Source organism: Sardina pilchardus, chromosome 8, assembly GCF_963854185.1.
Source record: "Sardina pilchardus chromosome 8, fSarPil1.1, whole genome shotgun sequence".
NCBI lineage: Eukaryota > Metazoa > Chordata > Actinopteri > Clupeiformes > Clupeidae > Sardina > Sardina pilchardus.
In genome coordinates, this window is record NC_085001.1 from 10,399,065 (window position 1) to 10,424,105 (window position 25,041).

At 40.1% G+C, this 25,041-nt stretch overlaps 1 protein-coding gene across 1 annotated transcript; it reads right to left on the bottom strand.

Annotated features, from left to right (window-relative positions):
* Positions 1 to 4,260: 4,260 nt before the first annotated feature.
* Positions 4,261 to 24,431, bottom strand: LOC134088626 (up-regulator of cell proliferation-like). The gene is made up of 4 exons (XM_062542680.1): positions 24,395 to 24,431; positions 24,228 to 24,291; positions 12,857 to 12,898; positions 4,261 to 9,604 (listed from the first exon to the last, which is right to left on the bottom strand). The coding sequence occupies exons 2-4, from the start codon at positions 24,253 to 24,255 to the stop codon at positions 4,944 to 4,946; spliced, it is 4,731 nt and encodes a 1,576-aa protein (XP_062398664.1). The 5' UTR covers positions 24,256 to 24,291; positions 24,395 to 24,431; the 3' UTR covers positions 4,261 to 4,943.
* Positions 24,432 to 25,041: the final 610 nt, after the last annotated feature.

Consider the following 25,041-nt stretch of genomic DNA (forward strand, 5'->3'; position numbering starts at 1 on the left):
TGTGCGCGTGTCATAGAACGAGAATGAGTGATGATGTGTGGGAGTGTGGTAGCTTGGTAACTAAACTCTACCATGTATGTTTGAACTGGGGGTCAATAAATCACCAGTGCTGTGCCAGGATTTGGAAGCGTCTTGGAGATATTACCTCATTTCATGTTGAGGTTTCTATGATACAGGTAAATATGTAAATATGCATATTGTGCATAATATATGACTATTGTGCAAATCAGCAGTAATGACATGATGTTGTCATTATGTGTTATTATGTGTCAAATTGCAAGATGAAATGTCAGAATTTCGAGGAAAAAGTCAGGATTGTGAGGGAAAATGTAGCATACATTATATTTTTTCGGCAAGATTTAAGCAGCTTATAATTACCTCCGCCAAGGAGGTTATGTTTTTCATCGGGGTTTGTTTGTTTGCAAAAGTCTGTCTGTTTGTTAGCAAGAAAACTCAAAAAGAAATGGATGGATTTCGATTAAATTTTCAGAGAAGGTCAGACATGACCCAAGGAAGAAACGATTACATTTTGGGAGTGATCCGTATCACCGTTGGGATTCCTGAGACGTTTATGTTTTTCGCATAGCGGTGTAATGGCATGGTATGACCACGTTGTGGCGATCTGAATAGTTTAGGTTAAAATGTATGACAACGTAGGAAGAAGAAGGCAGGCGGAGGTCTGCGCTCTCTGAGTGCTTTTAGAGACTTTCTGAAATGCACTTAATCTAGCTTTGCCTGTTTAGTGTCCCTGCCCTCTTCTCCACTCCCATGTTAGCCTGTGTGCTAACCAGGCTACTCCCACATCTCATCCCTCCAAAAAAACAACTCCCTTCATGAATGTAATTACTCTGGAGTAAAGACTGCATGCTTACTTCTTTAGCAATCATTTATTTAGCATTGCAGAGGTTTCAAACAACATCAAATACCCAACCTATAACAGGTAATCTATTCTCATTCTACGATCACCCATTAAACAAACATCATGTATGGATGTGTATCTACAAAACAGGCTATCTTTTCTCATTCTAGTCTTAAAAAGCAGTACTTAGGCTACATACGCCTTTCCAAATAATGCCCTGACAATGTCAACATTCAACATTTGAAAAAACATAATACAGTGCATGGCATACATGTATATGTCATTGTAACATTACTTTAACAAAACAAATTAAACCACCATCATTAGAAGTATTAATCTGTGTGTCAGTGTATCTGACATTATAGGAATCAACCATAAGAGACAAACTGGAAAATACCAATACATGGCAAAGAGGACTAATCAATAGGCTATGTCTTCAAATAAAATCAAATAACTGCATATATGCGATGAAAATGTGTCTTTGTACACAGAAGAACATGCAAACAGAAATAAAATTATAAAAAACACTGAAGCAAATCTAAATTTTACAATCTGATTCTATCAAATCAATGTTTCAGGACTATTTTTGAAGTAAGATATCAAAATGAAAATTGCATGTATTCAACCTAGAATAAATGCATGTTTGTGATTCTATTGGGTCATTCCACCTCAATTCAACGGATTTTAGAGAAAATTTCTGCTTGACCATCTCAGATTTGCTTCAAACTTTTACCATCTAAAGAGTGACCATTTAAACTAACTTAGCCAAAATATTAGATTGGTATACCTAATACATCCAGAGAAAAACATTTTTGAACATGGTACCCCCCTTCTGATTTTTGGCACATTGGCGCCCTCATCTAAATCTGCAGCAAAGTTCAGATGACATTATCTCAAAATGTTTTCAAGCTAAAGACTTCAAATTTTCTGTGAATAATGATTGCTACGTATAGATTTCACATATTCATCCGTAGGCCGTATGTGTTGACACTGACTGTGTTTCAATCTTGTGAAATCAGAAGAAAAATGGCAGATTTTTTTCACATCCCCACATTGGGTGCCCCATTACACAATTTATAAACAACATGTTTGGCAAATGGTTATGTCTCTCTACAGAAGTGTTTAAGCTGTTTTAGAAAAAGTAATTAAGAGGTGTCTATATTGCATTTTGGTGGAAGTATTGTAACACAAAACTGAGAAAGAATCAATTTGGATGATATTGTATCTCCCCATTACAGAGGTATGACAAGCTATACCAATGAATTGAACACATCTCCAGAGAGAGTATGGAATGGGCTTTCAGACTGTGAAATTTCAAGATGGTATTATGGCTATGGTTATTGAAATGTTATTTTTGAAATATTGGTCTACTATAACAGCACATTGCTGATATCACTAAATAGTGACATCTAGTGGCATTAAATAGTGGCAGCAGCAATTTATTTAGGAAATACAGGAAATATTTTATTAGTTCATCACCCAGCAAGTAAATGAAAAAATAAATGTTTAACAGAATAAGACATAAACATCTGATACTTAGGAATAAGACAAGGATTATGAAATCATGAAATAATAGCCCCCCAAAAATAAGCTAATTGTTGTAATAGACCAATATTTAAAAAATAAAATTTAAATAACTGCAGCCATAATACCATCTTGAAATTTCACAGTCTGAAAGCCCATTTCATACTCTTTCTGGAGATGTGTTCAATTCATTGGTATAGCTTGTCATACCTCTGTAATGGAGAGATACAATATCATCCAAATTGATTATTGTTCAGTTTTGTGTTACAATACTTCCAACAAAAAAGCAATATAGACACCTCTTAATTACTTTTTCAAAGACAGCTTAAACACTTCTGTAGAGAGACATAACCATTTGCCAAACATTTTGTTTATACATTTTGTAGTGGTGCACCCAATGTGGGGTTTGAAAAAAAACTGCAATTTTTCTTCTGATTTCACAAGATTGAAACACAGTCAGTATCAACACATACGGCCTACAAATGAATATGTGGAACCTATAGGTAGCAATCATTATTCACAGAAAATTTGAAGTCTTTAGCTTGAAAACTTTTTGAGATAATGACATCTGAACTTTGCTGCAGATTTAGATGAGGGCGCCAATGTGCCAAAAATCAGAAGGGGGGTACCATGTTCAAAAATGTTTTTCTCTGGATGTATGAGGTATACCAATCTAATATTTTGGCTGAGTTAGTTTAGATGGTTACTCTTTAGGTGGTAAAATTTTGAAGGAAATCTGAGATGGTCAAGCAGAAGGCATTTGTTGAATTGAGGTGGAATGACCCTATTGCAGTATTGCACAATACATCCCTCAAGCCCAATGCAATGTAAATATACATACAGTATGTGTATCATTGACCATATGACTCCTGTGTAACCTCTGTGAACTGAACACAGACCAGCTCTGTACCCAGTTAAGTGGAGAATGGCTTGAGTTAAATTAGGCCGTTTTAGGAGAAAGTTAAATTAGGCCGTTTTATCCTCACTGCTGCTTCAGGGCTGTTGGTCTGCTGCTGCAGATGTCCTTCTGTGGTGCTGAGCTGCCATGCAGTAATATGGGTATTCAAGGGGTGCGTTCAGGAGAGGAGCCTGATACAATGTTAAAGGAGAATTCCGGTGTGATATTGACTTTAAATGTGTTGAAACATGATACCGAGTGTGAGCGATTGTCTCAGAGCTGATTTCGACCTGTCAGCTGTTCTCCGAAACCCGGCGGGAGCTTAGAAATAGTCAACCAGGTTTTTAACGTTTGTGCCTCGGGCATCGAACTGCCGTGCAAATAAATCACTGTTTTACACCATTAATGAGGCTCAAAGTAGCTCCACACTTTATTGGTAGACTTCTGAGGGCCCTGACATTTAAAACGAGACATCGAGAACTTTGAAAAAGCACTGGTTGTTTACTTACATGACTGTTTATTCAGGCAGTCACTTTCGAAAGTTTACCGGTCGCAGCCATCTTGAATTTAGTCACGTGACTGATTCATGATTAGTGCACGCATAGACATAGCGATTACGTGAACCAGTCACGAATCAGTCACGTGACTAGATTCAAGATGGCTGCTACCGGTAAACTTTCGAAAGTGACTGCCTGAATAAACAGTCATGTAAGTAAACAACCAGTGCTTTTTCAAAGTTCTCGATGTCTCGTTTTAAATGTCAGGGCCCTCAGAAGTCTACCAATAAAGTGTGGAGCTACTTTGAGCCTCATTAATGGTGTAAAACAGTGATTTATTTGCACGGCAGTTCGATGCCCGAGGCACAAACGTTAAAAACCTGGTTGACTATTTCTAAGCTCCCGCCGGGTTTCGGAGAACAGCTGACAGGTCGAAATCAGCTCTGAGACAATCGCTCACACTCGGTATCATGTTTCAACACATTTAAAGTCAATATCACACCGGAATTCTCCTTTAAGGTGGTTGGAATGTAGAGGAGAGATTGGGGCCAGAAGTTACAGTGTATCTGAATGGGGGTGAGTAATGTCTGATTGGGACTGAGCTATGTCTGGAATACTTTCTTGATCCCATGAGGGAAATTTGTGTGTGTGTGTGTGTGTGTGTGTAGAGTGTGGATGAGGGGTATACTGGCTGTTCAAATGGAGGTTTTGGTCAGTGATGTGCCTTCAGGTGTTTGCAGTACTACTGTAGGTAGAGTAAGGTGCACATCCATAGCTGTCCACATCTGTGTAATGTCTTCATGTAGAACCTTCATATCCACTAGTTCCCTCTAATTGTTGTCTCTCAGCTGCTCAGTCAATGTTCTCTGGGAATTTAGGATTCTTCTTCTTCCTCATCTTCTCATCTTCATTATCAGTCCACTTAGCCATAGGTTTGGTCCATTTGTCTTTCAGGGACTCAATCTACACTTGATTGTCAGTTAAGGTTTTAGTTCAGGTGATTTGTATTTGCCTCTTTCTTCTGAAGCGGTTTTATTGTAACTTTATTATAATTTGTAGTAGTACGTGAAAACCGGTCAGGATTTGAGTCACATAATTAATGGGTGCATCAGACTGGAGAATCAGACAAACATTTCCTGTGTCTTGTAATAGATTACTTGCAGACTTATTTCACATTGAAGGCTGACTTTAATCCTTCCAATGCTTGTTCTTTAGTGATGCTGTGCCATTCACGAGGACAGACTGCTGGTGTGGCGTCGTAGTTCTCGGCAAATTCGTCATTGTATTTCACCATTACGTATTTCCAGTAGTCAGATGCCTGTATGGATGGGTCTGGAGCGATGTTCCACTCTGGATAGTAGACACGGTATTCCTTGAAAGGGTGAAACTTGTAGTTTGTGTCATCATTCTGGAAGAGTCCATCGCTGTAAACACATGTTGTGCAAAGCTGCTCATCAAGAGCCCCGTTCTTATATACATAGCCTGCTAATCCCTGTGGACGGTGCACTGTAGCATGATGTTGGGCGTGATCTTTCCCCCCAGCCTCACAGGGTATCTTGCAGAAGGGGCACCGCTTCCCACACCCAAACACCCTGTTGAAAATCTCATTCTGTGGTTTGACTGTGAGAACCCTTAGTGTATCTTTGATGTCAGTTGATTCTGCAAATTCTTTGTCCAGCTGCTTGCTGAGGTCGTCCAAAGACTGTAAGAAACTTTCAACAAATGGAGTGCATCTACAAGACATCTGGAAGAGAACTCCTCTCACGGTGTTCATGGGAAACGTGATTTCTTCACTGAGAGCATTGCACAACTTTTCAACAAACACTGTTGCTTTCTCAGTGTCATTAGGATCACTGACTTCACTCCAACAAACTTCAGTTGTTTCTTTAATCTTCTGCATGAGGGTTTTCAGGATTTGGCCCTTCAACTTTAGCAGACCCATGTCTTTTGATAGCCATTCAACAATTTGATTGTAAATCCATTTCTTCACAAAAACTCTATATTTAAAAATGTATCTCAAAAAGCTTTTGAAGTCATCTTTCTCTAACAGCTCTGCCAAAATTGTGTATTGAAAGTATGACCGTGAACTGTACTGGGAAGAATGGCTGCTTGAAAGAATTCCATCAACAATCTCAATCCCAAGGGACCTATTGATGTACTCTGTGACTGCAGGTTTGATGCAGAGCTGAGTAAAGTCTTGGGCCTTCCGGAGGCACTGATCTCTTCGTCTGTAGGAGTCAATGAAATCTGATAAGTACTGCGTTTTGGACCTCTCCAAATGATTTTGGGGATTTTTATCAGACAAGAAATTTCTGTGCATTACCAAGAATCTCCGTGCTGCGAAGCCACATATGTGTACTTTCAAATCGGTCTCAAAAGCGGTGTTTGTCATCTTTGCTATTGTTGTCAGTTCGACATCAATTTTTTCAAGAAGGTCTTTGCTGTGAATATCCTGATAATCCTTACTAGTATTTACAATATCTTCAATAAATTCCTTACAACTTTGAATTGTGTTCTGTGCAAATAATTTAACATCTGATTTAATGTTTTTTCCTTTGAATGTATTCATCACTTTTGTTATGCCTGATATGTATGCCATTTTCACTTGGAAATCTTCAGATCCACATTTGGTTAGATCTTCAATCTTTGATAACTCTTCCTGCACATTGCGGTGGGCCAGATTACTTCGCAGTTGTTTCATAACACAGGAGCAGATGTCCCTCTCTTTCAGTGGAGAAATGCCTTTTGTTGCATCAGTCCACATGTTTTTAAATGCTTTCTCCAAGTCACTGTCTGACAATTTTGTCTTGCGTTCTTTGCAGGTTTTCAAGAGCTCTTTAACTTTTTTTTCGATGACATCTGTGTGTTCTTTTTGAATATTTTCCACCCGCACCATATCCATTTTCAGATCAACTGCAGACTGAAGTTTATTCTCAACCAATTTGATCATTTCTTGGCCAAGACTTTTGATATTAATTTGGAACTCACACCTGTACCTTTCCACTAGATTCACATACCTGTCTTTCTGTTTGTAATACTCATTCAAATTTTTCTTCATCTCAACTGTCTGATCTTCAATTACCTTGAAGGCATCCAATCCCAAATCTTCATGCAGACTCTGTATTCTGCTGGTGTCAGTGTTAGATATCTGTGTCTCTGCATTGTTCAGCCATGAGTAGATACACTTCTTGAAAGACCATTCCCATCCTGAGAACTCTTTGCAAAGGTTGCCATAGGCATAGGCAACAAGAGTATTTCTAAAGCTAAAGATGAAGTTCTCATGCTTCACTGCATTCCATAAACTGCTCATCCATATCAGAAAATCTGGAATCTCTGATATTAATCTTAACTTATCTTCAATATTAATTGGTTTTAGGAGACTTCTTTTGAGGTCATGTACAGCTTCACTGTACCCAGAGTTAACAGGTGCCATTGGGGGAGTCCCATGCCACAGGCCTGGTATGTACCAGTTGTTCTTCTCTACATCATAATCCAAAACATCAGTGAACTCTTTCACTTCAGACTGGTTCTCCATGTCTGCTGCGATCTGTGTCATCTGATCTAATTGTTCCAAAAGGTGTTTCCGATCTGTCATCAGTTTGCTGTGTGCAGATACACCTGAGACATTTTGGTGCACAAAATGACAGATTGGTTTCTTTCCAAGTTGCTTCATCCGCAGAAATGCATGAACTGCTATTTGCAGAACATCTTTCATTTCTGATGAATTCTCCATTGCAATATTTATGATGGTCACATCACTGAGGCCTATTACAAATGTTGCAAGTTGATTGTCATGCTCATAACTGCCGTCAAGCTTGGCAAGTTCAGGTGCTTTAAGACCTTCAGTGTCAATGAGTAGAACAAAGTCACAATTTAGCTCCTCTCTGAGTTCTTGCCCAATAGAGAGGAAGATCATGTAGGCTCCACGAGTACAGCGGCCGCTGCTAACAGGGAACTGGACACCAAACATGGTGTTGAGCAGAGTAGACTTCCCTGTGCTCTGCACACCTAATACAGACACTATCAAGAGTCGAGTGCGCCCTACTCTTCTGTGCACCTCCATAAGAACATCAGTCACCCACTTCTCTGGGATGTTGGATGCATCTCCATCAAGAAGCTCCATGGGGTATCCATCAAGTAGAAGCTCAGCAGCAATTGAGGGGAGGTTTCTTGTGTCATCTGACTGTCTAGATTCATACATCCGTGCCATTTCTCTCATGTAGTGCTCAATGCCCAAGGAATTGTCCAAAAGCTGCTGATCCAGCTCTACAATTGACGTGCTGTCCTTTCCTTGACATAGTTGTTTGAATTTTCTGCGAAGTTCTATCAGGTGTTTACGTGTGTTCCTATCTAATTTAAGTGACATCCATTTGAGAAATAATATTCTCTGTTCTTTGTCTGTGGTAGACAGTGCTTGAATGAACTGCTCCATCGCTTGTGTTGTTTTGATTGTCCCTTGCTGTTCTCTCAGTGTAAATTTCTTTTCGCGAAGTTGAGCTTTGTATTTCTCTAGACTGAGATCACCTGCATTCTGCAGTCTACACTCCTCTATCTCAATTTCAGCTAATTTCTTTAAGTATTCACCTTGGAGAGGCATCTGTTTCTTCTTGTAGTCAGCTGTGGCACGAACTCCGATGCCTTTCATAATGTTATCAGCTGCAGTCTTTGCTGACTGTGAGGCTTTATTTGCACACTCATCTACAGACATTCCCAAATCCTGTGCAATGTCTGACATTTTCTCTATGTTGATTAATTCATTGCACTCATGTAAGGCTGTTTTTATGGCACCAATGATCTGATTGGAAAACTTTGCCATGTTGAGTTTCCTTTTTCGCTGCAGTACATGATTTTCCTGGAGCCTCAGTGTGTCAGCAGACTTGGAACGATTTCCCTCCATTTTGGAATTCATCACCAAAAACAGTTTGGACTTTAGAGGGCCCTGTAAATCCAACAACCTTTCCTCCTCTTGGGTCATAGTGTCCAGGCACACAAAAATGGCAGTAGACACCTGCATGAGGAAACTGAATTGTGGTTTGTTGGAGATTATGTCCCCTCTCATATTAGCTATTGCCACAGGCTCAGGGAACACATCAATATTGCTCTGTCCACATGGAAGACACCAGACAATCTCCACCAGGCCATTTGCAATCTTTTTTGGGACGTTTCCTCCATTCATATCTCTGTGTGTGAAAAAATTTATACTTTGTTGTGGATTACTCAGGATATGATTGATAAATTGGGTTTTAGACATGCGGCAGTCTTTCAGACGAACAAAGGTAAGAAGAGGTATGGATGCATGGACCACACTGTCTTCTACATGGCTTTTGGTGTGCATAAGGTCATGATGTCGCCACTCTTTGTAAATATTCCTTAGAGCCCATAGCATGAGTGTGCACTGATTGTTATCAGGGTGAGGTAACAGAAAGGGCACAGCAAACTGACACATTGACATCTTGATGGACATCTCCTGCTGCAAAAAGCTGTCAGCACAAAGGTAGAGCGCAGTAACCAGATCCACGGGATTGACTTCCTCCGCCTCCACCTCATCATCGTCATCATCATCATTACCACTATTTTGTGTTTCACCAGAGTCTGCAGAAGTGTGATTCCGGCATTTTGTATTGATCATCAGTAGTTTTCTTAGGAAAGAAAAAGGAATGTCTTTGAGAGGTTCTGCCTTTTTGTCTAAGACTAAGACTTCTTTGAGAGACTCCACTTCTTTGCCTAACACTGTTTCACTGCTGATCTCCAGTAAGGATCTGAGAGTGAGCTTGTTTGGATAAAATTTCAAAAGACCCAATTTGCCAAGAAACGATATCAGATGACCTGCAAAGAAAATCATAATTAGCCCTAACAAATAACATTTCAGAAACAACCACTAGAAATTGTCATTGTGTTTGCTATTACATACTTTTGTATGAAATAGCTAATTTAAAAATGCAAAGTCTGTTACAGGATTGACAGTGAATGACCAACCATTTGAACCTGTCTCCAATTACTCGTCTTAAAGGGATATTCCGCCATTTTTGGAAATACGCTCATTTTCCACCTCCCCTCGAGCAAAACAATCGATATTTACCTTGTTCCCGTTCATCCAGCCATTCTGTGAGTCTGGCGATACAACTTTTAGCTTCAGCCTAGCATAGATCATTGAATTGGATTAGACCATTAGCTTCTCGCCTGCTAGCTTCATGTTTAAAAGTGACTAAGATTTCTGGTAATTTTCCTCATTTAAAACGTGTCTCCTCTCAAATTAGAAAGTGCAATAAGACCAACTGAAAATGAAACCTGGCGTTTTTCTAGGCTGATTTGACATGGAACTACACTCTCATCTGGCGTAATAATCAAGGCAACTTGCACACTACTGGCACTACTACTGCTTGTTGTCTATGGGGACTATTTTCAGATGCTGCGTACGATATCACTGCGCCTATGGTACGTTTGCAAGTTGCCTCGATTATTACGCCAGATGAGAGTGTAGTTCCATGTCAAATCAGCCTAGAAAAACGCCAGGTTTCATTTTCAGTTGGTCTTATTGCACTTTCTAACTTGAGAGGAGACACGTTTTAAATGGGAAAATTGCCAGAAATCTTAGTCACTTTTAAACATGAAGCTAGCTGGCGAGAAGCTAATGGTCTAATCCGATTCAACGATCTATGCTAGGCTGAAGCTAAAAGTTGTATCGCCAGACTCACAGAATGGCTGGATGAACGAGAACAAGGTAAATATCGATTGTTTTGCTCGAGGGGAGGTGGAAAATGAGCGTATTTCCAAAAATGGCGGAATATCCCTTTAAGGGAATTTTTACTTACCATCATGAAATTCTATTTGGGATTCTATCTATAACCGGACCTCAGATAATAGCCAGGACCGTGGTCGATTCAGACAAATGAAGGTCAGCCCGCAAATTTAATCCGAGGTAATAATTGTCTACTAGTAGGGCTATCAGTCCATAGAAGATAGTGTTACGATATAACTCAATGAAATAAAAGGGGAGCGTGCCTACGTTCCCACAGCGCTACAGTATGTTCCCACAGCCCTACGTTGCATCATTTCCAAGGGCTTTATCATCAATTTGAATCAGATTCTATCCCCATCTCTCTCAATTTGGTAGTCCCTTACACCTCTAACCCAAAACCCTATCCCTAACCCTACTGTATGTCAGAAATCAGAAAAATCTTGAGAGAACATAGGACTGTGGGAACATACAGTAAGGCTGTGGGAACATATGGTTGTGGGAACATAGGGCTGTGGGAACATAGGGCCTAATTTTCTCAAAAGAAAAAAAAAAGAAATAGAAATGTGGGAACATAGGACTGTGGGAGACATGGAACTGACCTCAAATAATTTAGAAGAGCTCTTCTTAATATTTTGTATTGTTGATTGGTTGGTTTAATACTGTTGCCAATGAAAAGACATTGGCCGCGTTTCCCAAACACGTTAAGAAGCTCGAAGAAGAAACGCCAAGATCTTCTTTGGAGCGCTCTTAAGAACGCTGTGAAAGAAAAACGTGTTTCCCAGAGTCGCTCTTAGCTTAAGAAGATCTTTCACTAAGAAGGAAACATAAGATCAAGCTGACCCACTCTTAACAGCCTTCTTAGCGATCAAATGCTCAGTGATCATAATCTGCCGCTAGGGGCACCTAGATTTCTAGGCTTTAGTGATCAAGCTGCGTCAGGGAAATGTATCCTCCACTTTTTTAAACAATAAAACAATTTTCAATGTTGCAATGCACTCGTGGCTGTGGACCACTGGCGCAAGAAACATAGACTTAAAAAAATAATATTGAATTACACGTTTAAGTTTTCAACACATCTGCATATGAGTTTATAATACTTCACATAGGCTACAAAAAGCATCAACAACCCTGTGGCATTCCACGGATATCAAGGAAACAGATGTAATTGAACTAAGAACCTAATCCAATGAGGCTTCACCTGCTACAGTACTCTAGGCGTTGCCAAAGTCCACGATGTAAAAGTCCGGTTTACACTAATGCATATGTGCACCCCACTCGCAGGCCACATGGGCTGGAGGGTTACAACTTCTCGGATATTAATAAAGTAGACTAGCCTACATCACATGCCTACTACCACACTATCTATAAGAGAGATGGGATGCGTCTTGCATGAGTTGATATATGAATGGCCTGAGCTAATAAAAAATAGACCTAGGTTATATTGATAATCACCCTGTTTTATCAGTTAGTTTGAGTTTTTTGGCAGACGTAAGGAGCCGGGACCGCATAGCCCAGGCTGCAGAAGTGCCGCAAGGGCGCAGCTAATTATCTTCAGAAACAATATATTTAAGCTCACGATATTCACACCGGCTCAAAACGTTAACGGCCAACCGGTAATCCTCCCGAATCACCCAGGCCTGCACACACACACACACACACACACACACACACACACACACACACACACACACACACACACACACACACACAAACACGCGCGCACACACGATACGTAGCCTAATTGCACCTGTAGGGGGAACACAGGGCGCTGTGTGTGACTTGTGCGCTTATAAAGGGGTGGGTGATCGATTTGCCTGGCATCGATTGATTCCGTTTCAGCACCACCGTGGTGAACAGCTCTCGTTAAGAGCTTCTTCAGAAGCTTCTTTGGCTTGATCTTAAGATTCTCCTAAGAAGGCAGTTAAGAACGCGTTTGGGAAACACCCGTGTCTTAGCGCTGCTTCTTAGCGATTCCTTCTTTGGAGCCTTCTTAAGTCCTTAAGAAAGATCGCGTTTGGGAAACGCGGCCATTGTCCTACACCATGGATCTCCAACACGTCGCTCTAAAACTACCAGTCACTTGCCGCCCCCTTCTGAGCTTGCCAGACGCTGAAACAGTACCACAGTACTACTTTTGCCAATTGGTTTGATGGTTCATCGTGGAGTGCTCTTATAAAACAATTGTCCCGATAAAAAAGTCTAAGACGGGTGATTGGAGATTGATTCAAGTCAATGATGTTATATATATATATAGGCATGCATATATATATATATATATATATACATATTGCTATTGCACAGCTTAGATACTGAATTGAATCACTCATTACATGACTTACCTCTTTTGTGTCTTGGTGGACGTGCTGGTGGGGTGCCTTTCTCTGTGCAGAGAATAAACAAGATTAATGTAATATCGGTTTCACATCATATTAAAGGAGTGTGGATAAAGGAACACATCTTGTAATGGTCACCCACTGAAATACTGTACAACTTTGATTAAAGGCCGAGTCACAATTTAACACAAGCCTCCTTTTCTGGTCTGGTGTACTACAGATGGTACGGGTTGAGAATGCTCCTTTCTTTCCCGCACATCGGGACTCCCGAAGCATGAGGGAAAACTGCAACCGCAAGGGGGCAACATAGACCGCCCTAATAATATGAAGGTTCGGCTCATGGAAAAACCCGAGGACACCGCGCTGGTGACAAGCGGAGAAAAGAGACATGACGCTCGGCATGTTAGATTGCAGTTGCAGAGTTTTCGAATGTTTACAGCCTACCTCACAGCTCTCTCACTCGACGTAGCCTATAACTCAGTCAGTCCAGCAGAGATGAGCAACGTTTTGGTCAATGGAGGGGGAGAGAAATGCTCCGCATATCCGTCTCATTTAATCATTAAGACGAAAGTGATGACTGGCGAAATTAATCAAACGACGTTTCAATAAACCATTGTTGAAATGAATGAAAATGGTTTTAGAAAATCGCCTATAGGCCTATCAGAAGGAAATAGCCTTCAATTCAACCTGAAATACTCGAAAGGCAACCTTAGATTAATTCATGAATTCATTACGGTTAGCCTACAAGACCGCATTTCCGTGTATAGGCTATTTTAAAACGGAGGCATGTTCATTTTAACCGGCGACGCTGGGTAGCCTACATGTACCCAGCACTTGTTATCACAGATTTTGTCCCCACCACTTTTGACGACTGAAAATAAAATGTATTTAACAGAAATCTCTTTAATACATGCCTATGCTTGTCACTTTACTTATAACCGTAGGCTACATGCTTGGAGAAGATCGCGCATTTTGTAACATTGTAACAATGGATGGTCAGATATGCGATAGGGCAGTGAGGGTGATTCATTGTAACCATCGACTAGGAGGCCTAGCTCCGCAATATAAGTTTCTAGCAACGTATGTATCGTATGCATGTTCATGTTGATTCAGAGATAGGCATAGACTACCATAGGCTGCTGGGCGTCAAGCTATATGACAGCATTTTATCATGTGGTGAATTAATAACTAACGTCAGTTTAACATGTCAGAACTTTTGATCGGCGTTTCAAGTCCATGGCGCGAATAAAGCATTAAGTTGTTAGTAATCGAGCTGTGGCGCAACTAGTTGGAGCATGTGCAAGGTACACCAGCGATCGGGGTTCGAAACCCACTCGAAGAACCTCTCCGGAACTCATCAAGAGAAAAGTTGTCGTTTTATTAAAAAATGAAAGATTTTCTGTTTTGTGATTTTTTTTATGTTTGCGATGTCTGCTGAAAAGAAACGTTAATAGCCTATGTGAATTCGTGGTTCAGCGCACACTCACGCACATTTTTACATTGACATAGTGTCGGGCTCAGGTGTCTGTCGAGAGAGAAGAGGGAGAGGCAGTCGTCCTCAGTGCCACATATAGGTAGGCTATAATGTAGTGAACTGGTTAGACGAGTGTGGGGGAGGGGGCATGATCGCACAAGACAATTGCTCTTCATGAAATGGATCTCACATACGGCTGTCGATTTTTAAATGTAGCCTAGGCCTACTACACCACTTGCGAAATCGGACGTGGCACATAGCCTAATTATTAGGCTACTGGATTTAATATAGCAAATCCATGGACTTTGTTCATCCTATATACAGTATACAATAAGTATAAAATCCGACAATCCAAAACGATAACGAGATCTCCCAGAAACTAAAAACAAGTTTGTTGAGTAGCCTAGTCCTTCCAACAATCTCAGCTTTTGCGTTTGATAGATAAAAGGCATCCTGTCCTGCTGTATTCCAATGAGAAAAAAAAACCATCCAAGGTATAGGGTCACGGTAATGCAGAATGCATGAATCTCTCTCTCTCTCTCTCTCTTTCTCTCTCTCTCTCTCTCTCTCTCTATATATATATATATAGACCTGGCTTTTTACCAAATGGCGAACCTCGAAAATTATTTAGGATATAGAGCCGTGTCCATTACGCACTACAGTTATTTTTTAGGCTATTGTTTTATTTGAGTGTTTTTGTCTATCATGGCAAACATAGTTGAAACGTTCGCTCTAAACTTATGTATTGTTTTAAGAGAATATGCCAATGATAATGGCACTTTGTAAAAACAACAAATTCTTAGGATTTGTCCTCTCACCTGCAGCAGGCCCATTCAAAAGCCCATCAACCTCATTTGCATTTGAAAGAGCCAATCACTAAAGTGACACATTTAGTCTGGAAAAAGTAGCAGGCTAGCCTACTTTATGAGTTTTTTTGACCCCTCTAATAAATTGCCTATAGGCCTACTACGATATGGAGGAAGGGCTGCCTAACTGTTCCCCCTAAGAGTGTTTTCATAAGATAAAATGTTTACGCTATTTAAGTTTAGGATTTGGTAGACAAGACAACCTCGGAAAAGTTCTTCAGATAAACATTTTTTTATTGAATTAAAGGAAAGAAAATGTATCACCGGGGTTTCGGGGCTTGCGAAGGCATTCGTTGATCTTATCGATGCAGTCCTTGCGGCCACATCTCCCCATCGTAGGAAACTTTCTGTTTAGTGTTGACAACACAAAGGCCTTCACGTTGTGTGGCAGTGCTTGCTTGCCCTTCAATCCATCCCAGTTGGTGGTTTTGCACCTGTCCCTGAGTTATAGTCTATAGCATGGGTCTTCAACCGGGGGTCAAGGCGTTCTGCGTGAATTCATTAATCCAACGTTCTCCGCGATGTCATACCATCAAAATGAAACGATAACGATAATCTTGTGTGTTTGTGTTTCCTTGTGTAAGACAAGTTATATTTACACAAGATGCAGAGGCTCTCTGTCTGTATCAGGTTGAGCAAATGAAGCTTTGCCTGAATTTAGCTGAATTTATACCACCAGAGAGGGTTAAAGCGGAGCTTCTCACACTTGAATATTAATTCGCCAATGTGAATGTAACGGTAAACACAGCAACGTTGTATCTAAGACAGCGGCAATATAAACGAAAATGATAGTAGCAGTGGTATAAACGGGATAATCAACTCCGCGCCGTGCGTTTATAGGAAAATAATGCACTGCAATAATGCCTGCGGCGTCGGGACCTTATTAACACTTAAAACGTGCATTATTTTCCTAGAAACGCACGGTGCTTCGTTGATTATCCCTTACATATCCACCTTAGTTGACCCTTGTGACATTCATTCGATTATAGGGCGAGTTTATGCAACACTATGCAAAGAATTATCAGAAACGAGTTGTATAAAGCAGTTACCCCCCTGTTAATAATAACTTATGTTTAGAATGTGTGCGTTCGTGTGTGTGCGTGCGCGTACGTGCATGCATGTAGGCACTAATGACTGACGGTTCAAATGATAGGCATGATTTTAGGTGTGCCAGGTGTGGGGGTCCGTGCTCAGTCTCTCTCACAGCCAAGGGGTCCTTGGGCTGAAAAAGGTTGAAGACCCCTGGTCTATATGAGTAAGCGCTTATGCTCTAACCGCATAATAAAAGAAGCACCTGCATTCCACAGCAGTGCTTATGGCAAGGCTATTAACACCTGTCACTGAGCTATGGACAAGCAGTTATGCTCGAAAATTATCATAATAACAGACACACCTAATTGTATGGCTCTATGTTTAAACACATAAAATTAGCAAGCATTTCCTCCCGATAGCAGCAACGTTTGCTTTCTTTTTCTGTCGGTCCGCGGTTGCTTGGTCAATTGCGCAGCAAATTATCAGATCACCGGACCTAATTTCACTCCATGTCTCGCGGACCAGCAGCAGTCTCCACGTTTCGCGGCCCATAGTTTGAGAAACGCTGCATTAAAGTGTCATTTGGTTGTAGGCTATAGCCTATGTTTAGCGATTTCTTTGTGTGTTTTTCATTGTAGTGTGTGTGCATTGAGTAGTTCCTTAAAATACGGAACAAAGAGCGTCCCGTAGCCTATCTGTTCAATACGGAAGAAGACTAACTATTACCTATATATTTCTTATAACGAAACGCGAAGAAAAAATACTCGTTTCTCCGCGTTTCCCCCAATTCATGGGTTTCATCAGGTCCCTTTCCACAGGTGTATTAATCAAGCACCATGCAGTCTGCATTGATAATAAAGGTGCTTGATTGTATACACCTGTGGAAAGGGACCTGATGAAACCCATGAATAGCCTACCATGGCGACAAAGAGAAATAAATATGATTTGACATTTAAGCTGATTGCTGACAAATTTGCCACACAATTCGGGAGAAGCAGCGGACAGGAGCGCCACCACAAGCAAGCACTTCTAGCCCAAATTAACATGGCAACGTTGCCTATGACTAAAGTGTCTAAGTAGGCTAGTCCTACTAATATTACATTTGATTGGTAACATGTTTGTAGCGCGCCAGTTTACCCATCCCCTACATCAAAACAGCTTAGAATCACTCAAAGAATCAGCTGTGTCGGCGTTAGGCTGTAGGCGATTTTCTATAACCATTTTCATTCATTTCAACAATGGTTCATTGAAACGTCGTTTGAATAATTTCGCCAGTCATCACCTTCATTGTAATGATTAAATGAGATTAAGGAGTCGACTATTGACGGATATGCGGTCTTCATCATTTTGAAATAAGGGATGAAACTTTCTGCCACCTGGTGGTTGTTTGGGTACATTGCCTTAGCCTCGAAAAAAATCGGCTTGACGGCCTGCGGGATCTCTTCGGGAGTCCCGCGGGAGAAGGTGCATTCTCAACCCGTACCCACTGTACAAGTCACAATTACAAGCCTTGCCTGGTTTTTATAGAAGAATGTTAGTCAGATATAAAAGTGACAAAATCCTACCCTCCAGCATTCGGCAATACACCTCTGAGGTTCGCCTACAAAAAGTGACCAGAAGTACCATTTTTGCCTGTATAAGGAGATCCGGGTGTTAATTGAAGCTAACTTCATATGGTACTGTAAGTTGCGCACTGTAAGTTAGCTCTGGGTTAGCAAAAATCAAAGTGTGCCTTGTGTCTAAACAAACCGGATCACAGCGTCCACTCAAGAGGACAAAGATGTATGGAGAAAAACATCTGCATTTCCGAGTTTCACAGGTGCGATAATTCAAATTCCCCATGTTATTTTGGAAAATTCTCGAGATACCAGATCCTTATATGGGCAAAGATGGTCGCTTTTTTGTAGACAAACTTCAGAGGTCGATACCTCTGCCCACCTGCTGTCGAATTCATGCCAAAACTCAACCGAGAATCTTTTAGAGCTGAAATTGAGACCAAGAAAAGGACCTCTCCAATAAATGTAAATGTCTGTGTCAATGTATAGTGTATGTGCCATCCCTATGCCTGTGACCATATACAGTCCCCTCCAAAAGTATTGGAACACATGCTAAAGTTGACAAAATCATCTTTTGGAAATGGATCTTAATGCCTAAATTGAAAAAAAAGAGGAAATATTCAACCTTCAAGGGCATCAATGTTCTTTGTGAACAAAAAATGTTTTCCTTAACATACAGGGGTATTTGTATTCATATTGGAACGCCTATGTTAATCCTATGTGTTAAAATTCCCAGAGAGGCTTAGCAGATGTTTCTTTGTTTTACTTTTTAAATGCCAGTTATTTCATGTACCCAGGACACTATGCACCCTGATAAAGTCCCCATGGCCTTTGGAATTAAAATAACCACACATCACCACATACCCTTCACCATACAAAGAGATTGGCATGGTTTTATTTCAGTTAGCCTATTAGCTGGTTTCATTCTCATTGAGCTCAATGTGTTTTAAACCAGCTATTAGGAAAACATTTATTTATTTACAATACCTTATTCATTCACAAAGAAAATGTATGTCCTTAAAAAGGTTGAATATTTCCTTATTGTTTTCATTCAAGGCAGATTTAAGATCAATTTCTAAAAGATGATTTTAACACTAGAAATGCCGTGCCGTTCTGACCCACTTATACCTAGAAGCGCCGTGCCTCGGTCATTAGACCGCTTTGACGTCCTACTAGAAGCGCCGTGCTGGTGTGAACTACTTAAAGCGCGGCTGAGGCGGTCAAAAGGCCGCTGAGTCCTCAGACTGGGACGCTGTTACTTACACATAATGATAGCTAGATGGCGCTTCGTGCGCGAATCAAATCGTTTGGTCATAAATTCAGTTTGCACTAAGCCATATGTCATTCGTGTCAGACCGTGTTGATAGTCTGTGGTTGTTTCATTATGACATAGGCTACAGCACGTTTGAGTTATCTGTTCATTTATTTGTGTTGATTTGTGTTGTTTGAGGTAAAAACTCTGGAAGAGTTCTTGAACAAACCTTAAGCAAACTTGACTTTCAACTTTTTCATAGTATTTTATTTTTCATATTTCATTTTTTGTATGCTACTTAGAAATGTTATTTAGGCTATAGGCTATAGGCTATTTTAAAACGGAGGCATGCATTCTGTGATTAGGAGCCTGACCCGACGGAACCGGGGGGAGGGATGAAAGATTTTGACCCAACACCAGTGTTGTTGGATCTCGAGATCCGTAACACCGGCCCGCAGTTCGGGTTTGGGTGGCTAGTTCTAATTCACTCCCCAAATTCACTTCTATTCATTTAATAGGTAGCCTATGTTCGCGTAGCCGAAAATGATCACGGACCAGGACCAAAGACGACGCCTAACCTAGTCTGGTTTCAATGATAGTCAGGATTTTATGCCGCATTTTACAGGCTACCGCGCGGCTACTTTGTAAAACAATTTTCATTCATATATACTGTACATGAGGGAGAAGCATCTTGTAGCCTAGGCTACCTCGGAGGGAGGGAGATAGAGAGAGCAATAGGCTATGCTGAGCAGCCATAGTAAGTAATTAAAAATTATGAGTGAAAGATGTTCTCAGCTTTGCAAATGTTGTAGGCCTATGTTTGCGATGTCTGTTGAAAAGAGCTAAATTTTTTGTACATTTTAAGTTAACTTCTATGTGAATTTGTGGTTCAGAATTCACACACATTTTCTCACACAACTCGCACGTAGACGAATTCGAACATTCTGAAACGCACATATGCGATCAAGATTGCGCATTCTTCCATGAGTTGCCGAAACAGCCAACTGCTCTGCCTGACAAATCAAACAACTAATACAGTAGGCCTAACCCAGAGCGGTAGATAAAACAGAGTGGCGACACTCCCATAGACCTCCATAGGAAAAAATGGCAGCGCTTTTTCCAGGCTATTTCTTCGTTATGGGACTTTTGGAACTGTTTACAGCCAATCTCTTGGTCAGTAGTTAATGAGTTAATTGATTACACCTTCCAGCATCTAGAAGTACATCCCACCCTCCTGCAATTCAGCCATTCAGCGCAGGTTTTTTGGAACTTTTGATCGCGTGGCGGCGACATCAAAGCGTGTCGCAACACTCTCTCTCTATGGCTCTGGCCTAACCTACTAAAAGATGCAGGGGTAAGAGAGAGACGGGAGGGGGAGGCAGTTGTTCTCAATGCCGCATAGTCTGTAAAGTGAACTGATTAGACGAGTGTATGGGGGAGGGGGAATGATCGCACAAGACATGCTAATTGCTCTTCTCCATGTGCGAAGGTTTCAAATAGGCTATTGCAATGGATAGTGTGTTATGTAGGCCTAAAGTGCTGCGCCGATCATCTGTCGTCTGTACCGTCTTTAAGCGTCTTTGTGCCTCTCCGTTCCGATGGAGACTGAACAATAATAATAGATAATAATAATAATAAAAATAAAAAACGATTGTCTTGCTCTAAAATGGGATGTCAAAAATGACAAATGTAAACACCAAAAATAGAATTTCAAGCAACTTTCCTAAACATTGCGTTCGTTTTTGTGACTTATGAAACATATATGTGGTAAGTTGAGCAGACTGCTGTTTCATTGAAAGAGGGTAGCCTAATAAGCATTTATCTCCCTCTCCATTGACCAAAACTTTGCCCTGCATCTCTGCTGGACTGACTGAGTTACGTCGCGTCAGAGAGCTGTGAGGTTTGAGCTCATCTATGTGCATAGGCTACAGCGTTGAGTGGCGCAATGCTAGCTTTCTAGTCTAGCACTCTATAGACCCGGGTTCAAACCTCGCCTTGAACTAGTTGTTGGACTACTTATCTGTCTTTATTTCAAAACGTTTGGTTATTCATCTGTTTATTTCAGATAGTTTGTTATTAAAAACCATTAACGAAAAATAATTGTTCATCGATGTTGAAAAACGGTCATTGAATTCAGTCAATGTTAAAAAACCTACAAAATTTCGCCCATAGCTAGGATTGAACTCGGGCCGCTTGAGTGCTAGATGAGAGAGCTAGCGCTGTGCCACTCGCCGCTGGTCTGATATCTAAACAATATCCCTACCTTTTCGTAAATCAATAGTAACTAGTGGTTTATTTAAATGCTTACATTAGTCTGAGCTTTAAAAGATACAACGATAGAAGATATACAACTTAGAAGATATACAACCATGAATGCACATAGGCATACTAAGTAAGCCCAAATAAATGCATAAGAAAAGTTTTCCCGCTGATGAATGATTTGTCCGAAACTAATTTAAATTAAAATTTTCCAGTTTCATCTGGAAATAATTCATAAGAATCGCTTGCCAATGTCCTTTGTGCGCGCAGATGAATGATTTGGCCGAAACTAATTTAAATACGACGAATTTCAGCTGAAAATAATTTTTACACACATAGGCCTATGCCTAGAGCAACGTCGCAATGCATAACAATTCGCTTTTCACAACAAACTTGCATTTACCACTGTAAATCGCCTCCATAGACTATGCCATGTTTTGAAAAATAGTTATTCAAATAAATCGCATATATAATACATATTGCACATATATAAACTTTATTACGTTTTATGGTAAAATGTTATTCTCATGCCCAACTGACAGGAAACTTGCGACATCTGCTGTGAGAAAAGAGAATCGCAGCCTGAAAAATCAAGGCCGAACGTGAGACTGGTATTGTTGTCACAGAAGTATGAGCAAAATAGCCCTAAACTAGCTTGTACCGGTGTGCTTTTGATCATGTAAAAATACTGGGTGATAAAACATGCGTATTTAGGAAAAGTCGTGAACGTAGAGTCCTGGAATGTAATCGAGTGAAAAGATTTATTTATTTATTTTTTAATCACTGGGGGCAACAAACAAACTAACTAGTGAGAAAGGCTGACTTATTTTGAAAATGCAAAATCAGAATCTAATGACTAATGGTTTCAAATGAATATTTAACATATGATCTTCGTAAACCACTTTGATAAGAACTTGACATAGATGGTCCGTGTAACGCTTTGCAGTGCTTTGTTCTATTTGCAGATTTCACATGGAAATAATGAAAAAAAATTTTTTAATTTCAATTATTCATTTTTCAGACTACTCGGTAAATTGATGACTGTTGCGTGTTTTGTTTTTTTGCATTGAGTACACTTGGGATTTTCTCCTCAGAAGTTCGAAAATCAAACATTGACTCAATATTTTAACTTTGTGTTTTTGCGCTTGGGGTTGGACTGAACCATGAACGCTGGGGGTTACCGAGGAGAGTTACGTTGTGGCCCAGAGGTTTCACTTCACCCAATGTCTGCTTGGGTTAAGAATCGGATGTTATTAATGGGCTTACTCTTGTCAACTTGTTGTTTAACAGCTTCTGTAGGCCTAGGTATGTTGGTGGAGAGGTTTTTGTTCATGGGTAGGGTTGCTCACATTTATTCAAACCGTCAACAACGGAACAAATGCTATCGTAGGCTTACATAGGCGGCATGAAAGTGTCACCGACCCCGCACCATAGACCCCCCTGAGTTATCTTGCTGACAGACAGAGACAGACAGACGCCGGTCCCCGATGAAAACATCCTTGGCGGAGGTAAACAAACCAACAAACATGGCCCATTGGTGAAAACCAATGGGCCATGGAAAAAAAGTTCTTTCATCAAGAGTATGTTTCAGGCATTCTGCTGAGTGCCATTCTAGTTATCAAATTAATTGCTGAAATTTAACCAAAACCCTGACATAATTTGTGAATTGCTTTTTACAATTAGTATACTTCACAATTGACTTGCTGAATGGAAAATACATATTAAATGGATTGACTGGTGTTATAGTTGTTTTATAATGACTCTCCCTTCTAGCAAGAATTATCAGCATCCATACACCACTGTATAACACACATCTCTTTCAACATCCATACATACGGAAGAGCAATAGGGCCACAGAGTAAAATATTTATTCTAAATCTCAGAGAAAAAAAGTCAACATTTTCAAGAAAAAAGTCGTAATTTTCGAGAAAAAAAGTCGAAAATGTAAAAAGTCAAAATTTTCGAGAAATAAAGTCAAACGTTTTGAGAAAAAAAGTCAGAAATCTGTAGAAGGCGGTAAAGTTAACATTGACTGAATTCAATGCCCATTTTTCAACGACGACGAACAATTATTTTTCGTTAATGGTTTTTAATAACAAACTATCTGAAATAAACAGATGAATAGACAAACATTTTTAAATAAAGACAAATAAGCAGTCCAACAGATTGTCACAAACGATCGGGCAGGCAAATCTCACACAGCTACACAACTTATTAGCCCAAGCCAGAGCGGTAGATAAAACAGAGTGGCGACACTCCCATAGACCTCCATAGGAAAAAATGGCAGCGCTTTTTCCAGGCTATTTCCTCGTTATGGGGCTTTTGGAACTGTTTACAGCCAATCTCTTGGTCAGTAGTCAATGAGTTAATTGATTACACCTTCCAGCATCAGAAGTACATCCCACCCTCCTGCCATTCAGCACAGGTTTTTTTGGAACTTTTGATCGTGGCGGCAACATCAAAGAGTGTCACAACTCTCTCTTTCTATGGCTCTGGCCCAAGCTACAAAATTTCACTAATGGCAGGTATTGAACCCCGGTCGAACCATTGCTAGACGAGAGAGCTAGCGTTACGCCACTCGACACTGTATACTCCAATGGACAATATCCCAAGCACAAACTTTATAGCCGCCTTCTACAGATTTTTTACTTTTTTCTCGAAAATTGTGACTTTTTTTTCTCGAAAATGTTGACTTTTTTTCTCAGAGATTTAGAATAAATATTTTACTCCGTGGCCCTATTGCTCTTCCGTACATACATCACTGTATAACAAACATCTCTATCAGCATCCATACAGGACCGTATAACACAATATTAAACACATACTTTGTTCAAGTTGGTCCCCTTCTTGTAGTACAGAGTAAATCAAGAAAATAATGCATTATTTTAGAATAAACAGTAAAGCAACATAATTTGCATGATCTGTATAGTAAATTTACCATGAAAATCTTTGTCTGGTGAATCCATGGTGTATTCCACATGAAACAGTCATGGGTACTGTACCTACAGTATGGGTGATTTGTCAGTACAATGCATACATACTTTGACGCAAATGATAAGGGTAATACAAGAACAAAACTTAACAGCAAAAACACTGATGACTTACTTTAACCCTCTGAGAAGTGAGATTCAGCCATTCAGAGTCTGTCATCTGAGAGCATGTCAAGTTGACAGGATCTTATACTGAATCTGAACAATGAGGAAGAGCATTCTTTTTAAATCTGATGTAATGCACAGAGACAACCTCTATCCAGATAAAGAGAGATAGAGATAGATAGATAATTTAGCTTGCTTTAGTCTTTCATCAATATTCTCAAAAATATTGCTGCTTGAGGAACACCTAGAGCCTGGGAATGAAGTGCTTACAGTTTTTCACAATTGCTTAGACATATTTCCAAACCTCTGTCTTCTTTTTTCAAAAAACAAATCCACGTATCGTTATGAACACATCTCAAGAGCAAGCATTCGTCTTACATTAAAATGACTTTAGTCATAATAATATGACATTTTGGATACATACACTGTTCCTCAAAGCCTAAAGCTCTTCTGTCTTTCATGGGCTTCTATTTATACAGTATGCCCAATTCGACAGAAACCAAGCATCCCCCCCCAAGCTTGTACTAAGGTAATGATTGGATGACTTGACATTTTAACTATTTTTATTTTTATCTTTATTTTTATTTTCATGTGATTGTTATGATTATGTGAAGCACATTGGGCTACCGTTCTGTGTATGAAATGGGCTATATCAAT